The sequence below is a fragment of the Camelus dromedarius genome, chromosome 34, assembly GCF_036321535.1.
Source record: "Camelus dromedarius isolate mCamDro1 chromosome 34, mCamDro1.pat, whole genome shotgun sequence".
NCBI classification, from domain to species: domain Eukaryota; kingdom Metazoa; phylum Chordata; class Mammalia; order Artiodactyla; family Camelidae; genus Camelus; species Camelus dromedarius.
This window is the reverse complement of record NC_087469.1, coordinates 13,901,676-13,921,878: the sequence shown is the minus strand read 5'-3', so window position 1 is coordinate 13,921,878 and position 20,203 is coordinate 13,901,676. Positions and strand designations below refer to the sequence as shown.

Below are 20,203 nucleotides of genomic sequence, written 5' to 3'. Positions count from 1 at the left end.
ACTACCTTTGAACAGACATTCTCTCCACGAGAGATATATAAACGGGCAATAAGCACATGAAAAGATACTCAAGATCATTAGTCATCTGGAAAATATAAATCAAAAGTACAGTGAGATACCACTTCACACCCACTAAGATGGCTATGATGAAAAAGAGGGGCAAGAGCAGGTACTGAAGAGGATGTGGAGAAACTGGAGCCCTCATATGCTGCTGATGGAAAATAGCTTGGTAGTACCTCAGAACATTAAACAGAGTTACCATATGACCTAGAAATTCCACTACTTGAGAAATGAATGTCTACACAAAAACATGTACACAACTGCTTATAGAACAATTATTCATAAAAGCCAAGGAGCAGAAACAACCCAACGTCCATCAACTAATGAATGGATATACCAAGTGTGTTATACTAACATACTGATACATTCTACAATGTGAACTTTGAATACATTATGCAAAGTGAAAGAAGTCAGTCACAAAAGATTCTATATTATATGATTCCATTTATATGAAATGCCCAGAATAAGTACATCTACAGAGACAGAAAGTAGATTAGCAGTTGCTTAGTACTTGGGGTAGGGACAAGGAGGGACTGGGGAGTGACAGTTAGTGAGTATAGGGTTTCTTTTAAGGGTGAAGGAAATCTTCTAAATTAGATTGTGGTGATGGTTGCACAACCCTGTGAATATACTGAAAACCTCTGAATTGTACAATTTAAATGGGTGAATTGTGTGGCATGTGAATTGTATCTCAATAAAACTGTTAGGAAAAAACAATTATTGGCATTATAATCTTAATCCTTAAACCCATCCTTGATTAGCTGTGGATAGTTCTAACAAGGCAATTTTTCCCCTCTACTCTTTATATATTTCCCTACCTGATCTTCCATAAATATCTGGTCATGTACAGGAGTTAAAAGATCTTGTTGGACCTCAAAGGGCAATTTTCCACTTGTTCCTATATTTATCTTGATGAATGCTGGTTTCCTACAAGGTACTTCCTGAAAAAAAGAAAAATCAGTGCAAATATAAATGGTCTACAGAAAGTACTATGCTCATGATACTAAACTGAGTTTTTATGAAAGCTGGAGCAGTCTTAGCAGGTTATGTAAGTCTAATACAGAATAGTGAGTTCTATTCTGCACACAAATCACCTACATATCAAACATATGGAGTGAAATGGGCCAGTAGGAGAATATGTTAACTTTATAAATGACAATTTGCCCCTATCCTAGCCAGTAACAATTTCAGAAGGCTTATAATTTTGACTTGGCAATCTAACAGTGGGCAAGCAAATATATCATCTATGTGTATCTCCAAATCTGGAACAACAATAACAACCAGATAGATTCTAATGTCAGTAAAAGCAATTCTAAAAAGAAAATGAAACCAGAGTTCAACTGGGTTATAGATTTTTCTCTTTCTGACTAGCAGGTTCCTCCTTCACATAAATGCGTCAGTAGAAAACTATTCAAATTTGAAGGAAAGACTACATAATTAACATAAGTAATAAAGTTTTCACTAATTTCTTAGATCATTCTCAATTTTATGGAGTAGATTTGTTTCTGATGTTTTACCTGAAAAACACACATGTATTCTTTGGAAGCAAGCAGCTAGTCTGAATTCATCATCATCATCATAATGAATTACACTTAAATGGCACCTTTGACGTATAAAACTGGTTTATACCAGGATGTTATCTCAGACTTAATCCTCCTGCCTTCTACTGGATAACTATTTCAGTCAGACCTAGGAATAGTACTCTTTCAGGAAAAACATGAATTGAAAGGTCTGAATATGATCTGCACAACATAAAATATTAGTCTCTAGGATCTGATAACCCTTTCTTTTCTGGTTTAATTAGATTGTGTCCAATCACCTCCCTTTCCAGCGGTACTGGGAAGTCAGTCTAATAGCCCAAATTACAGTACGCAAAATCCATGGCAGAGGTATGAAAATTGTCAAGAAACCAAGCCAAGAATTTAGCTACGAAAGAAACTCTGTCTTGAGTCACACAAGGCAATCCTAGAAAAAGGTAACCAAACTGAATGGATCTAAGATGGAATGCTATATGTGGACACACCCATGCTCACTTGTTTTTTACATTTAACTATAAATTTCTTAATTATCATTGAAGAGGAAGACATTATAGTTTAGTATTCTACAAGCTGCAAACATATAAGAGACAAAAGTTTTTGATGGTTATATTGAGATACTTAAGTAAAAAATACAAAAATAAAATATATACTTATATATAAATCTAGTAAAATGTTTTTTAAAAAACGCCCAACTAGGAAGCAAAACTGAGAAAGAACTAAACAAGAAATAGTTGATGATAAAAAGAAAAGAGTAAAAAAGACTAATTAATGTCCACTTTTACTAGATGTTACCTATCAAGACTTGAAATTAATGCCGAAAATTAAGTAAACACAGGAAAATACATGAGTTTAGCATCCAAATTTGTGAACATGGAAATAAGGAGGCACCAAAACAATGTCATTTTCAAGCACAGCTTAAATATTCCTTAAGTCTAACTCCACATTTAAGTTCCAATTGTTCACTCTAACCATATTCTATATTTTGAAACAAAAGAATTTCTTTCTTTTTAAAAAATAATGCTACTGATTTCTTCCCGATTAAGAAGTAAAATACATACCTTATGGAAAACTTCTAAAGTAAAGGAAACCAAGAGAAGAAAATAAAAATCACCTGTAGTATCACTGCCCAGAAATAATCAGTATTAACCTCTTGGTCTATTTCTTTCCAGGCTTTTGTCTGTGCACACAGCATTCTCTCCCTTATATTTTGCTTCATTTTCTTCATAGCGCTTATCATTTGACATTCTGTATTTATCTGCTTATTCATTATATGCTTCCCTACTGGCAGAGATGCTCCTTGAGGATCTTTGTCTTTTCACCACTGCTAAGTCCTGCTTCTACAACAATGCCTGGCAACTGTAGACATTCCGTAAATATTTATTGAATGAATTTTTTTAATTGAGATATTATATCTAATTTTATATCCTACTTTTTTCACTTAACTTTTATGTCACAGACATGTTCCCTTGTCTTCAGATATTCTTTGAATGACGATATTTTTGATAATAGCTATAAATGGATATGTCATAATTTTTAAACCACTTCCTACTATTAGATAATTAAGATTATTTCCAATTATTTTTCAGTTCTAAATAGTGTTGAGATATAAACAAACCTTTAGCTCTATTTTTATCTGTATTTTTAGAAATAATTCATTAGAACTGAATTTACCTCTTGGGTGGGAAAGCTTTTCTTTCTGTCATCTGGAAACACTGGTGCATTTTTTTTATTCACAGTTTTAAAAGATGCCAGCTGGTGACGTGCTTGTTTCATGGTTTGACTAAGCTGCCAAAGAAAGGGGAAAAAAAGAAAACAAAAACAGGCTAAAGCCTTAATACCAATATCATTAAGTGTTCCAACAGGAAAACAGGCCCCTATTATTAAAAAATGCCAGGCCGAAGACAAGAGGATTACTTGCAAAGGAGACTTTCTGATCTGCTGATAAGTGTTCTTACAACATTATTTTCATTATTCTAAGAGACTGAATTTCATAATTTGATTTCAGTGCTGCTACTCAAATCATTTTTAATAATGTATGCTTTTTTCTAAAAGAAACAAAATAACTTTATTGAAGTTTAACTTGCATAAAGTAAAATGCACTAATTTTAACTGTACAGTTTGATGAATTTTGACAAATGTATACATTTAAGTAAACACCATCACAATCAAGATGTAAAACATTTCTACAGCCCCCAAAATATTCCCTCATATTCCCTTTGCAATCAATACCCCATCACCCATAATACTAGGCAAAAAAAAGTAGCATATATTTTTGTTTTATAGAATTCTATATAAATGAAAGAAAGATCAAGTACTCATGCTATCAGCTTCTTTGCTTAGCATAATGTTTTTTGAGATTTATCCATTTTGTATACAGCATATAGTTTTTAAAAAATGCTAAACAATATTCTATTCTATGGATATACCAAAGTTTGCTTATCCATTCTGCTATTGTTACAACTTTTAGGTTGTTTCCAGTTTTGATCTATTATAAAACTGGTAAACTGACCTTCATCAAAAAGAAAAACTTCTGCTCTTCAAAAGATTCCATTATAACAATGAAAAGGCAAGACACAAGAAAAATTTCATAGCACATATATGTGACAAAGGACTAATACACAGATTAATTAAAGAATGTCTCCTGGCCAATAAGGCAAACAACCAGTTTTTCACATGGCAATGTATTTGAACAGGTACTTGACAAAATAAGATATAAAATCTCAAATAAATGAAAATATGTTTAACAGCATTTGTCTTGAAGGAAATTTAGGTTAAAACTACCATGAGATACCACTACATATCCACTAGAATGGCAAACATTTAGAAGACTGACTATATTAGTTGTTAAGATATGGAGCGACTGGAATTCTCATGTATGGCTGGGGTTACATAAAATGTTGTAACTACTCTGGAAATAGTTTGGCAGATTTTTAAAAAGTTAAACATACATTTATTATATTACCCAGCATATTACTCTTAGGTATTTATCTAAGAAAAATGAGAACATATTTCCATAAAAACAGTTGTACATAAATGGCCATAGTGATTTTATTTATAATAGATCAAAATAATGTATGCTTTATATTAAGTACGTACACAAAAATATCAGAACCTAGAAGTTTGAATTTGGAAATTACTGACCAACACATTCTTTACCTTGTATCCATCTTCTTAATAGAGTTCTTCAAGTGGTCCTTGTGTACCTAATGACTTTCATCACTCCTTGTAAGAAGACTCTATTCCTAGTCCCCCTAAAACTCTTTTTTCCTATTTACATGACTCCCTTCTTCACTTGTAACATTTGAAGACTCTAACTATTTAGCCTTTTCTCAAATCTCTCTTTCAGGAAGGCTTTCTAAGTTAATTTAAGACACAAATTCAAACATTTCAACAGAAATGTTTCAAGTACTCTGAGTAACAACTGATAACAGATGTTAATATTAAATATGTTAACTTTGGTTCATTTCTTATCTCCACCTAGCAATTTCAGTTAAGCACCTATTTCAATTCATTTTTCAGAAATACAGCTTATTTTACATTTCACAAATCTGTACAGAATGTTCCTTTAAGGAAAATACAGAAATAAGCAAAGTACCATTTTTTTAGGCTAAGTACTACATGTGGAAGAAACACATATCCCTATACTACTCAATCAAATTACAGTAGAGTCAGGACCAGTTCTAACCCACCCAGTGGAAGTTTAATGATATCAATTCTCCCTTGAAGGGAAATGATTATGATTGAAGTAACAAACATTTTATGATTTTTACTATAGTGAGCTAGAGATTAAAAACACACTCTCTTGCTACCAGCCCAGTTTCCTTTCAGCATCTCACCTCTTTTATGTCCTTGCTTTTAGAAGCTCTATACCTCAAGCCAGAGAAATCAGCTTGAAACACTACTCTTTATTCTACCAAGAGGAAAGCTTCTAAATTTGGTTAGCGCAGGGTGGCTAAAGGGGTCAAGATAGAGTTAATCACAGTGCAAAAAGAGACAGTATATCTGCAGTTGAGGTTAAGAAAAAGTACAGAGCCATGAACGTGCCTGCTTTTACTCATTGCCAAGTACGATAGACATTATTGCCCTGCACACTGTGACCAAGGATTCAAAATACCTGTTATAACAGATATAAAATAAGAGTGTATTTTAAAATATTTTTTAACTGAAGTAAACTCAGTTTACAATGTTGTGTTAATTTCTGGTGTACAGCATAGTGATGCACTTAGACTATACATATATTGCTTATATATATGTATGCTCATATATATACACACATATTCATTTTCATATTCTTTTTCATTATAGGTTACTACAAGATATTGAATAAAGTTCCCCATGCTGTACAGTATAAACTTGTTGTTTATCTATTTTATATATAGTAGTTAGTATCTCCAAATCTTAAACTTCCCACCCTTTTTCCCTGGTAACTATAAGTTTGTTTTCTATGTCTATGAGTCTGTGCCTGTTTTGTAAATAAGATCATTTGTGTAATTTTTTTTAGATTCCACATGTAAGTGATATCATATGGTATTTTTCTTTCTCTACTGGTTTACTTAGTATGACGAGCTCTAGGTCCTATCCATGTTGCTGCAAATAGCATTATTTTATTTATTTTTATAGCTGCATAGTATGCCATTGTATATAGATATACCACAACTTCTTTATCTAGTCATCTGTCAACGGACATTTAAGTTGCTTCCATGTCTTGGCTACTGTAAATAGTACTGCAATGAACATTGAGATGCATGTATCTTTTAGAGTTTCCTCCAGATATATGCTCAGGAGTTGGATTGCTGGATCATAAGTCTATTTTTAGTATTTTAAGGAATCATTATACTGTTTTCCATAGTGGCTGCACCAAACTACATTCCCACCAGCAGTGTAGGAGGATTCCCTTCTCTCCACACCCTCTCCAGCATTTATTGTTTGTGGGTTTTTTAATGGTGGCCATTCTGACTGGTGTGAGGTGATACCTCATTGTAGTTTTGATTTACACTTCTTTGATAATTAGTGATATTGAGCATTTTTTCATGAGCCTATTGGCCATTTGCATGTATGCACTAGAGAAATGTTTGTTTAGGTCTTCTGTCCATTTTTGGATTGAGTTGTATGAGTTGTTTGTATATCCTGGAAATTGAGCCTTTGTCAGTCACATCATTTGCAAATATTTTCCCCCATTCCATAGGCTGTCTTTTCATTTTATTTATGGTTTCTGTTGCTATGCAAAAGCTTGTAAGTTTGATTAGGTCCCATTTGTTTATTTTTGCTTTTATTTCTATTGCTTTGGTAGAATGCCCTAGGAAAACACTGCTACAATTTATATCAGAGAATGTTCTGCCTATATTCTCTTCTAGGTTTATGGTGTCTTGTCTTATGTTTAAGTCTTTAAGCCATTTTGAGTTTACTTTTGTATACAGCATGAGAGAGTGTTCTAATTTTGCTGACTTACATATGGCTGTCCAGCTTTCCCAAAACCATTTGTCGAAGAGACTGTCTTTTCTCCATTGCATATTCTTGCCTCCTTTGTCAAAGATTAGTTGATCATAGGTGCACGGGTTTATTTCTGGGCTCTCTATTCTGATCCAATGATCCACATGTCTGTTTTTGTGCCAATACCATGCTGTTTTGATTACTGTAGCTTTGTAGTATTGTCAAAATCTCGGAGTGTTATTCTTCCAGATTTGTTCTTTTTCTTCAGTATTGCTGTGGCAAGTCTGAGTCTTTTATGATTCCATATAAATTTTAGGATTATTTATTCTATTTCATGAAAAATGTCCTAGGTAATTTCATAGGGATTGCATTAAATCTGTAGATTGCTTTGGGTTGTACGGCCAATTTAACAATATTAATTCTTCCAATCCAAGAGCAGGGGGTATCTTTCAATTTCTTTAAATCATCTTTACTTTCCTTAATCAATGTTTTAAGGTTCTCTGCATATAAGTCTTTCACCTTCTTGGTCAAGTTTATTCCTATGCTTTTTTTTTTTAATGTGAGTTTAAAAAAGTTTTTTTTTTTAAACTTTCCTTTTCTGGTATTTCATTGTTACTGTAAAGAAATACAATAGATTTCTGTATGTTAATCTTGTATCCTGCTACCTTGCTGAATTTGTTTATCAGCTCTAGTAGTTTTTGTGTGGAGTCTTTAGGATTTTCCATATATAGTACATGTCATCTGCATATAGTGACAATTTTACCTCTTCTCTTCCAGTTTGGATCCCTTTTATTTCTTTTTCTTGCCTGACTGCTATGGCTAGGACTTCTAGAAGCAAGGATGAAACAGAGGTGACTTGCTATAAGGAAACTGGGCTGGTAGTGAAAGAGTGTGTTTTTATCTCTAACTCACTATTAGTAAAAATCATAAAGTATTTGTTATTTATATCTGTAAATTATAGTCATTTCCCATCAAGTCCAAACCTCTATTAGAGTCACAGACTGATTTTAGTCCCTCAAACAGGATATTTCAATTGGTCCAGCATTTGGACTATACATTACATTCAAACTGTTTCTCTGTCATTACCATAACCCTTTATCAAATCAACCCAAAAGCCTTTTTAATGACCTACTATGAGGACTGTAATAGGCTGAATAATGGCCAAAGGTATCAGGTCTTAATCCCTGAAACCTGTAAATATTACTTTATAAGGAAAAGGGGCCTTTGTATATATGATTAAGTTAAAGATCTTGAGATGAGGAGATAATCCTGGATTATCCAGATGGGTAATAATGCCATTACAAGTGTTTTTATAAGAGTGGTAGAGGAAGATATGACACACAGCAAAGAAGGTGATGTGGAGACAGAGGCACAGATTGGTATGATGTGGCCACAAGCAAAGGAATGCCAGCTGGAATAGTCAAAGAACATTAGCCAGAAAAGTCAAGGAACAAATTCTCCCTAAACTCTGTGGAAGGAGAGTATCTCTGCAGACACCTTGATCTTGGTTAAGTGAAACTGATTTTGGATTTCTGGCATCTACAACTGTGAGAGAAAAAGTTTCTGTCATTTTAAGCCACTAAGTTTGGGGTAATTTGTTACAGCAGTCACAGGAAACTATTACAAAGACCAAAGTTAATGTTAATAAGCATTAAACAAAAACACAGAAGATAGGGGGATGTTACAAATCAAATTATGTAAAATGAACAAGCATGTAAGTATATTTCTCCTATTGTAAGATAATGGTGATCACTACACATATTTATGAGTGTATGTGAATGTATATATCTATATATATGCCTTTGTATGTGTATATACATATTTACATGTGTTAAGTTTAAATATATGTATGTGTATATGTTGTACCTACCCAAAACAAAAAATTTGACCAAAAGTCTTTTCTATACACTAGAAACTTACACAAAATTTTCATTCTTTTGTAGCTGTTGTTATTAACAAAGACTGGCAGTGAATCTCCATCAGTTAGAGATTAAGTCTGAGTGACTTAAAAATTCCCTGATGAAAATAACTTACTCATAATTACATAGAAAACCTAGCGAATATAACAATCGATAAGCAAAGGGAGTTCTGACTGATAAAATAAAAATGTATTATATAAACACATTTTGAGACTTAAATCTTAAAATCTAAAGCAAAACAATGATCATATATTAAAACGAAATTTAAAACTTCAAGCTAATATATAGAATAAAATTTGACAAATACAGATATCTACAACAACATTGTTTGCTACTCATTGTTCATATTTTCTTCAGTTCTTTTTAATTTATTCAATTAGGGATTAGAAAAATAGAATTTATATGTTATTATATAAATGAAACAATGTAGTAATAACACATAGATCATGGGAAAAGAATATAGATGAGATCTAACATTTATAGAATTTTACCTATTTTATTGCCATGGAGGCCTAATATCAATTTTAAATCTTGGTTAATGCCATAAAAATCTACCTAAAGTTGAATTCTCCCCACATACAATACAGTTTATTTGCAAAAGATAACATATTGATTTTTAAGTGTTTTAGACTTTTCTATAGCCATAAAAATACCATACAATTAAAATTTCAATCACACTAGCCCCTCAGTATAGCCCATGAACACCAATACAACAAACATCAACTATATTAGCTTTCTTTTATCATTAAGTAGACAAACCAAGCTAGAGGCTGGTCAGTAACCTAGACCTTATGCAAAAAAGGCAGAATGGGCTAATAAAGATTCCTTATCTTACATAATCAACTAGGAAAGTCAGAGACAGGAACTGGACTCAAAGATCCTAAGCTGGAGAAAAGAGGCTAAAGGAGTCTCAAAGTTCTAGAGCTGTGATGATGAGAATACCAGTTAGTAGTAGAAAAATAAGCAAAGAAGAGAGAAGCACACATGTAGACACAGGGTGACCAGTTCTCCCAGTTTGCCTGGACCTGTCCCAGTTTAGCACTGAAAGTCTCTTGTCCTGGGAAACCCCTCAAACTCAGGCAAACAGGGAAGGTTGGTGACCCTATGAGAACAACTGAGTCAATCAAGTTAATGATTAAATTATTAATAATGCAAAGATCAAAGATCCCATGCTGTTGGGATCATTGGAGCTACCTCAGATCAAGAAAAACTCTTGGACTGCAGATTCCTTAAGGGAGTTTGGATTTGTGTGCATTTCTGATTAAGTCTTTATTACCCCATGAATATTCTTAAAATAAACTTTCCCCTAGCATGAATTCTTACAGTCAAAAGAGCCTAACTGAAACACTAATTTTTTCAATGATAGATTATAGAAGATTTAGTAGGTTATTTTACATTACTTAAACCTTTACTTAACTACAAAATTGTTATTTCCAAGTTTGAAAAAGCTGAAAAACCTGCATTATAAAGAGAGAATAAAAATAAAAAACATAATGGTAAAAGATTTAGTGAGAAACAAATAAAAGGCTTGGATATAACATACTGAAAGAAAATGGTGGCAAACTTCCTAGTCTATAGATAAATAAAAACTCATTATATGGTGAGAATGAAATAATGACCAGTTGTTCTTCAATTCTCCACCAAAATGAAGTCATCAGGAGACATCACAGAAACCCCATCCTTAGAGATAAATGTCAGTCCTCACAAAAAGTGGTGGTGCAGGGTGGGGTGGGGGGGGCGGGGGCGGTCGGTGGATAGTTCTATTTTATGGGAACACTTGAAATTTCTTCCAGTTTCTTTGATTATCGTTCCTAACTTTAGGTGTCCAATGTTATCTGATCCTAGAACAAGTGAGTAATATCAAATATTATATAGGTAGAAGATCGGGTGAAGATGCAGAATAACAAATGTCCTAGCAAAATCACATTTGGAGCACAGCATTGTGTTCAGTTTTGAGGGTCATATTGAAAAGAGCACTGAAAAACTAAATAGCATTCAGAAATAAACAACCAAGATTGTAATCTGAAAATCACGTTATGAAAAATGGCTGAAGGCATTAAGAATGTAGAAATCCAAACAGAGAAAAATGATAGCTATAATCAAATACTTGAAGTGTTCTTAGAGATAACCATGGTATTTATTCTCTATTACTTGAAAGTGCAAAACTGGGCCCAATGGCTAAAACTATAGGAGGAAGATTTGAATCAATATATTAAAAAAACACTTCTAATAATTTCAAGCCCTTTAAAAATGAAATAAACAATCTAAAAAGTAGTGAGTTGCTCAATAGTAAGAGTTATAGCAGAAACTGGATGGCCAGATACATATTTGAGACATTATGAAAAGAATTTCTTAGAGAAAGATTAGGCTAGATTTTATTTTTAACATTTAATTTAAAATGTAAATAAATTCAAACATATTAGAAATCTCAATCATATGGAAGTAGACAGAATTCTGTAATGAACCCCCACATACACATCAATCAACTTTAACATTATCAATTCCTGGATAATACTGTTCTATCTATAAGCCCCTACTTCACCTCACCCTTTTACTATCTTGAAGTATACTCCAGATGTCAAATCATTATATTGCAATATATCAAATTAACTTGTAAAATCCCTTCAGCTCCAAGATTCTGTTTCTATCACTTCAAGATACAAGAAAATTAAAAAGTCCACTAACATTCAGTAAGTGAATCACATTCACTATTTACTCAACCAGTTCTAGATAAACCAGTTAGTGCCTGAACACCGTCTCATTGTCTGGTTCTTAGTGACATCTAGTGGGTAGAAACTGCACTAGAAACTGCAAGATTAAAGACTTCAGCATCTATTGTTGTGGTATTGTATGGGGAAAAGTTTATAGGCTTAAAGTAGTTTTAAGTCACTGAACATTCTTCAGTAGTTCATCTCCTTTTAAGAAAAAACAAGGTATAAAAACTTTTTAAATTTTGGTAACATTTAAGGCTTTTCATAACCTGATTTCCTCCTACCTAACCTCATTTTATGTTATTCTCTCTTCTATAAACTATCAATTAAGAAAGGTCCTATCACTTTAGAGCAAATATACTAAGGTCATGACATAGTCTAGACTTTCAACTGGTCTTTCTATCTCAAAATTCTCTTGAAATCAATTCAGTCTATCAACTCAAAATAAACAGCTCAATTTCACCTCTTCCAGGAATTCTTCCCCAACTATTTACTTGGAATTCAAAAAATTTTAACTCCCATGGCACAAATTTATCACTAAATACAGTAAATATCACTATATTATCTAATAGATTGGGGGTCTATTAGCTTTGTACCTCTACTTGAAAATATAAATCCACAAAGGGTCCTATCTCACATTTCGCCTACATTGTTTAACAAACACAGTATACAAATATCTGTGGGTTGATGTGGTCTATGTACGTATTACAGATGAAGTAAAATCCTCACTACAATGGGATTTATAGCTACAAGCACCATGAAAGCAAGGACTGTATCTGTCTTAGTCAATGTTCTATCCTTTGTATTTTATGCAGCACCTGGCTCAATAAATATCTGCTCAACAAATTGTTCATAATCTTAAAAAAGTAAATTGAAAATGATCATAAAAATGATCACTACAAACAACGACAAGGAAAAAATCATAGTTTGGGACAAAGAAAAAATCTTTTCTTAAAGTATTTCAATATAACACGTGCTTATAAAGCTTTCCCTACTTATACTAAAAGCACAATCAGATTTGCTTCATACTTATGACCAAGCATGTTAGCAATTATACAACTTTTATTTTCACATAATCATCATTTCCACACTTTTGTTTTGGGAATACAATTTAAAGTGATAAGATGAAGAATTATTCCCACAGCAGAGTTAAAGAATATGATCAACTGGACAAAAGCTTAGGTACACTAAGGGGGAGCTGACTGGATGGCGTCAAGTGATTTGAGTGGATGAGTCTACTCATGGTGGTTAATTTTTAAATATCAAGTGTACAAAATGAATCACTAAAAAGTTACATTAAGAATTCTGAATATATTTATTATATTATTACTTGACCTATAGATGTATTTATTGTGATAACAGGATTGAAAGACAGAAAAAGAAACAAAAATAATGAATGAAAGCCCCATTATGTACTGAACCTTTTTGCAATAGAGGTTAGGAATTATTTTTGTCCATATGCTACAAACTAAGAGTAACTTACTCATAATACAATTTCAGTATAATTGGCATATATTCTTTGACCTAAAGCTCTTTCTAATAAGTTTCGAACTCTCTGGCACCTTTCTTTAGATGATTCTGAAGTGTCTTACCAATAAATATAAATTTAAAATATATATAAAAATAAACATCATCCCACTATTCCCACTTTACAAAGGTAAAAACAAAAAAAGGAGGTGATAAGAAGTGAAGTCAAATGTGAAACCACCTAATCTCTACATTGTAGCCTAGGTATGTTTAATATACCTTGCGGAAAAAAAAAGACATAAAATGAATATGTACTTACAGCCTGGGCTTGTTGTTGGAATAGTTCATTCTGATTCTCTCTATCTTCTATTCCATCCTCAAGCATCTGGGAAGGAGGTAACCCAGCACTTCCAACAGCAGCATTCAAAGTATTTGGAAAAACGCTTGTTCTTTTAGGAGTTAAGTGTGATGGATTGGAAGAGTGCATGGCTATAGAGCCTTCTTTTTCTGCCTACACGAAGTAAGAAAGAGTGAGATTCCTCTAGTGAGACTCCACTCTAGGTCAGTGCAATCAAATAATGCCTATAATCAGCCCAAAAGATTTAAAACTGGGGTTGAGGGGAGTCAAAAGCTTTAGCTAGCAAAGAAACTAACATTTACCAGGCATCTACTGTGTGCTAATAATCTACGTTATCTAATGCTCACCACAACACTGTAAGACAAGTATCATATTCCCATTTCACAGATAAATAAACTACAGTCCAGAAAATTTAAGTAATTAGCCCAAGGTCACATAGCTAGTAGGTACCAAAGCCAGAACTCAAAACCCAATCCCAAACTCCAACATTGTTTATAACTATTTGGTGAAAGCAAAAGAGGGAGTCAGAACAACAGAGAAAACAAACAACAGCTTCTCTATATACAAATATACTGCCCTCACTAGTAAGTCAGGTTGTATACAAAGTCTAGAATCAAAAGAAGGTGATTCTGTTACTGCCTAATAGCACATCTCATAACAAACACACTTTCCATTCAGTTTTTACTTACGCTCCTTTTCAACTTACTGCTTCATAAGACTTCTGAAGCTCTTGTTTCTTTCTCAGCCTAATTTGTTGATTTACTCGGCGTTTGACTTGTCTCTGGAAATGCTTCAGAGCTTCTTGTTTTTTCCTTAGCTGTTCCTTTAGTTCTTCTTCAATCATATATGCTGAAGTCTTTTTAAAGATGAAAGATAGAAAATAAACTTAAATGTCAGTAGTTTTGCCCATTAGGACTCTGTTGTAAACACAAAGTAGTCAGGATACAATCTGAAAAAATAATTCACTTCTATAATCCAAAATTCCCAGTAAAGAAACCACAGGAGTTCAGAGCTGATAATCCAGACCTAGGTAGTGAGTACCAAGAACTTAAACCAAACACAAACTAAAAAATGCAATCTGTGAGCACTCAAATCAAATCTTAATTTTTCATTGAACTGAGGACTAAAGGTATCTTCATTAATTCTTAATGAACCAATTCAAACCTATCTTATGTTACATTTTCTAAAATGAGTAAAAGAGTCCAGATACACCAGATTGCTCACCACTAACCAAATACATCCTATTATAAAATGAGAATCACGCTTCCTTTTTAACCTAGCATGACCTTCCTGTCATCTCCATCTAGAAAAGGCCTCCTCAGTCTTCAAAACCACTTAATACCCGTTTCTAGCACCTCTCTTTCTTATTAACGTTGAGTATAATACTTCTTAACTCGCCTATCAGATTATGAATTCTTTGAGGGCAAGAAATGCATTCAATTCTCCTTTGTTTCCTCTATGGTATACAACACAGAGCCTTGAATACAAAGGTATTGAATATTTATACAATGCTCAATTCCAAAACCTTCTAAACAATCTGGAACATAGTAACATATTTGAGTCCTTGATCATTGTTCACCTCCTCTAAGTGCTTTGAACAACATAGTCATCATAATAACAGCAATTACTGTTACTAAAGATCTATTACAAGTACTTTAATCATATTACATCACTGAATCCTCAAAACTACGTCTAAAAGTAGGTATTCTTATATCATTTATGTTCAAGATGAGGAAACCTAGGCTCAGAAAGATTAAATTTTAGTAGTAGCCCAAGATCCTATAGCTGGTAAATAGCAGAGGTAGAAGTCTCCCTGATTCCAACACTTACGCTCTATACTGCACTGCTTTTCTCCTGACTATGTCTCACTTCCGTAAGGAATCTTCAAATTAAATGAAACCATCATCATACCTCCTATCTATCCCTTCTTCTAATACAGTGATTTCAGTTCTAATTCTGAAGGGAGCCTCACGTTATTTGAAAAGCAGTCATTAAATTCTCAAAATCAAATAAATTTAAATTCCAATTAAAATTAAAATTTTAGAAATCTATCCCAAAACTATTCTACAAGAGTATGTACCATAGGAGTACTAGAGAAGTATAAGACAAATATCAAATAATTACGCAAAATAATTCCAAAAGAGACATATGTAGTAAAGCCTGAACAAGTGACCCAAGTTAACTCAAGACCCAGACAAACTTAAGTCATTCTGCCTCCTTCTTTTACTCCCATTGTCTCTGTCTGCCCCTCTTTTACCCTCACCTTGAGAGTATCAAACATCTTATTGAAGTGTATGAATGATTCCAAATTGTAAATCTCAAGTGTAAACCAAAGATAGATTGTACCATATTTTAGAAACATATTTTTCTTAGTAACACGATTCTGTAAGGCAACCAGAACCTGAAAACACTTATCCTATGGGATGTTAAGAAGTTCTGAAAATCAAACAAACTTGAGAAATATTGGCCTAAAAAAAAATAAACACAATCAGCTCTCTGTATCCACAGGTTCCTCATCCACAGATTCCTCATCCACAGATTCAACCAACAACGGATCGGGAAAAAAAAAAAAAAAACCTCCCAGAAAATTCCAAAAAGCAAAACTTAAATTTGCCAAGCACAGGCAACTATTTACATAGCATCTATATTGTATTAGGTACTATAAGTACTCTAGAGGTAAAGTATACAGAAGGATGTGCATAGGTTATATGCATATACTATGCCATTTTGTAAGGGATTTGAGCATCCGCGAATTTTTGTATCCTCAGATGGGGGAAAGAAGGAGGGGGGTCCTGGAAACAATCCCCCCCAGACACTGAAGGACAACTATATTGTTTCAGTTATACAGCCAACTCCTCACAGACTTTTTGCACCCTATAGACTATCCAAGTGGGCGATATAGAATGAAGTGTTTCTCACGACAATTAATGAACACATTTGGATAATTTATATATGATGGAACTGATACTTAGATTAAGTAGTAGTTAGTCTCCACAGATGATCTTCCCCTTCTCTCCCAATGAATCAAGCCTCCCAGTATGTACACTCTTGTACAGTCATCCCCCAACTGAATGTGGTCTGGCTCTGTGTATCCAACACAATGAGGCGCAAGTTTTGGCTCCATGACTTCCCAGGCAAGGTCATAAAGCAACTTCCATTTCGGGCTCTTGGAGTGCTCCCTCCAGGGGAAGCCAGCCACCAGATAAGAATTCTACCCTAAGACCATCATGCTGAGAAGTCCCCACTAGCCAAGTAGAGAGGCCATGTGGAAAGAGAAAGATGTCCAGCCAGCCCCCAGCCATTCTAGCCATCCTAGTCCAAGTACCAGATACGTGAGTGAGAAAGCCACCTTGGACATTACATCCCAGGAGATGCCAGATAAAGAAAAGCCAAGAAATTCAACTGTCAGCCAGAATCCAGTCAAGTTGTCCTAGACATCATCAACTATTTGAGCCACCCCAACTAGGGCTCAGACACTGGAGTAGGCAAGCCACCCCAACTGTGCCCTGCTCAAACTGCTGACACACAGTACTGCTTGCTTTATGCCTTTAGGTTCTAGGGTGGTTTGTTACACAACAGTAGATAATCAGATAAACTGTAAAATAATGCAATAGCCAGGTATGCTAATAGGATAGCAGTGTCTTTGGATGCTAATTACAGGGAGCAGTCTGAACTATGGCATTTTTAGGAATCCTGATAGCTCCTTGAAACTTGGGAACAAAAATGATTAGGCATTTCCCTTTCGAACAGACATGATCTTAGGGTAACCAAGGATTAGAAGTGACTACTCAGCCTCTGTTCTGAACTGACAAGAGCTACATTTGTTAATAAAGGTGGATTCCTCCAGGCTACATATGCTAAAGTGATAAAGAGTTTTATTAGATGCTTGATCAAATTGCCTTTGACTGATAATGATCAGAATTTTTTAAATGAGGGAAAGGAGACATGTTTATACATGTTCCAAGACTTCAATATTTTGAGTTAATGTGTGGGAATATGAGACAATTCTTTTTTTGTGTGTATATATGTTTTTATTGAAGTATAGTCAGTTTACAATGTTGTGTCAGTTTCTGGTGTACAGCATAATGCTGAGACAATTCTTTTTAACACAGAAAATCTTGGTGGTTTTTAGGCATTTTGATGCTATTGACATTATAAAGATGTCATAATTTGAGCAATTAAAAAGAGGTGTCATAATTTAAATATCAAAATACCTTTGTACCAAATCTTACTGATTTTTCTGAGGTGTTTCTTAAATTTACCCCTTTTCATTTCCACTTCAGTCATTCTTTTTCAAGGCCTCCCCTCTACATTCCTTACCAGAGTCTTAATGTTATACTTCATGCCTAAATTGTTACAGTCACATCCTAATTTGTCCCCCAGGAGTCAATCTCTCCCTCACCTTTAAAAACTTAAAAGCAATTAAGCTAATCAAAATACTATTTGATCATGAAATTCATCTATAAATATTAAACAACAAATGAAGTCAATCCTGTCTCCAGAATTTCCTATGGTTCCCTACCACTCCAATTTTCCACAATCCTATCTACCACCATTCCCCTCTAAGCCTTCCACTCCAATCAATCTAGCCTACCTTTAAAATCCTGAATATACGTTGCTTACTTCTTACTCTCTCCATTCTCTTTAATTGGAAAAATCATCCCCTTTCTTTTTTGATTATCCAAATTCTTCATTAAAGGGGTCACATCAACTCAAAGTCCTATCTTTCTTCTTTGATTAAGCGCTATAGTCTTAGCACTTAACCATATACTACTCAGACTCTTAAAATCTTTCTGGAAATAGCATAGGAAAAAGTGAATGAATATGTACATACATATATACAAACTTAAATAAAATGAATGAATGCATGATATTGCATTGCTATTTAACATTTACTTTAAACATGTCTCATTTCTTCTCTGAGATCAAAGACCACTAAGAGAACCTACCTCATACTTTTCAACTCATGTTCAGCACCTTGTCTATACATTCCAAAGACCTTTACACATTTTGTGCATTCCATAAATATTTACGTGCTCCATCAAGAAAAGTACATGTGTAAACAACTTACAATAACGTAGTAAGTGCCACAATAATATATGAACAAACAGCTAAGGGGCACCGTTTGGTGAAAGACTATCAAAAAACTTACAAAATTGTCCCCTTGTGTTAATAAATACTACGAGAGTTATCTTGTAAACAGGCACACATGTAAATTTGCAAAAGTTTCCCTTCATCTGAAATGCTTTTCCCTACCATCTGTACCTACAGCATTTCCACTCTTTAAGGACTAACACAAAGTATATTTCCTCATTCATTCATTCAACAAATACTTACTGAAGACTTGCTGTAGGCCAGTACAGGAATGAACAAAACATAAAGGTCTCTGTCCTCATGAAATTTAGTTTAACTTTTTCAGAATCCCAGTCAGAATTAATCTATTCCTCCTTTATTCTCTTACTGTATCTGAACCTTACTGACTCTCCCTTATGAAACTTATAAACTTTAAGCAATCAATGTTACATTAACCATGGATATTATCCCTACTACATAGTAGAGTGTCTGGAAGATACAGACTGTGCCTGTCTTGTGCTTAGCAGGAAATCAAGAGTTTGAGAAGTATGTAAACTGACTATAACTCAATTAAAAAAAAAATCCAAAAAAAGGTTTGAGAAGTAAACTGAAATAGATATATGTAATAAATATTTGATTATGTCGACTAAAGCAGCAGCAAGTTTTGGCAAATACATTTGTTCTATAATCCTAATGCAAGAACATACCTATTTATGACAGAATAGAAACAGCATCCCCAGACTGTTCATCTTATCTGAGCACCAGGGATAAGAGAAGGCTAATAAAAAGAAAGACGGAGGAGGGCCTCCACCACATTTAGATCAAAATGACACTCACATATGCCGGGACTTCCGAACTATTTAGCGGGGCAGGCTCCACCCAAACCCCTACTGGTACTACGGCCTGGTTCCTCTCAGCCAGCACTGCCAATACGTCCTTGCTCTTCAGGGGGTTTAAAGCCAGAGGCAACTTTGTGGTATTTCGAGTCTTCTTGAGGGGGGCCATACTTCCTGGCATCTATGACAACTGGTTAAGAGAGGAAAAGCTTAAAAACGTCAAACAACCGCCTTAAAAGCTCAACGTCCTAACACATATACCACAGGCTCCTGAAAAGGAGAGAAAACTTGGAGGAAGCAGTAGCCTGGCAGGGAGTCGAAGAAAAAGGATTCTGGAGAAAGGGAAAAGAAGGGCAGAGAAGGGGGAAGGAAGAAGTAAGGAAACGTTTAAACACAGCCCTCCAAAGGAACGGGGATAAGAGGGGAGAGAAAAACGAATCTGACTGAGAAAACGAAGACTGTGCCAGGGGTGGCACAGCGACGTAGGAAAGGGGGGAAAGACGGTAGCAGCCAGAGGGCAAGAGGGCTCGGAACCTGGGTCTGAGGGAGAGTCCAAATAATCGGTATCCAAACGGAGGGAACCGCTGAAAGCCGGGGAGTCCGGGGCCAGAGAACAGCCTGTTTCTCAGGCCTCAGGGAGTCCCACTCCAGCTAAGACAGCACGGACCTAGTATAGACCCGCAGCTAGCCACAGACTCACACCACCACAGACTCTAAACTAACCGCCTCTAGCAAACCGCCACTTTCCGGCGGGACACTCCGCTCCACCCCGCCCCTCGGTGGCCTTGTGCCCGCCCCTTCCGGGCTTGCG

The 20,203-nt window shown here is 34.6% G+C and overlaps 1 protein-coding gene across 4 annotated transcripts in view; it reads right to left on the bottom strand.

Annotated features, from left to right (window-relative positions):
* CCDC15 (coiled-coil domain containing 15) overlaps positions 1–20,157 on the bottom strand; it is a 65,461-nt gene extending 45,304 nt beyond the window's left edge. For all 4 annotated transcript variants that reach the window (XM_064482189.1, XM_031443435.2, XM_031443436.2 and 1 more), the window contains exons 1-6: positions 19,927–20,157; positions 19,394–19,582; positions 14,190–14,339; positions 13,445–13,636; positions 3,270–3,383; positions 879–1,001 (exon numbers count right to left, since the gene is read on the bottom strand). In XM_064482189.1, coding sequence (XP_064338259.1) covers positions 879–1,001; positions 3,270–3,383; positions 13,445–13,636; positions 14,190–14,339; positions 19,394–19,573 — 759 coding nt within the window. In that variant the 5' untranslated portion in view covers positions 19,574–19,582; positions 19,927–20,157. The remainder of the gene's footprint in view (positions 1–878; positions 1,002–3,269; positions 3,384–13,444; positions 13,637–14,189; positions 14,340–19,393; positions 19,583–19,926) is intronic.
* Positions 20,158–20,203: the final 46 nt, after the last annotated feature.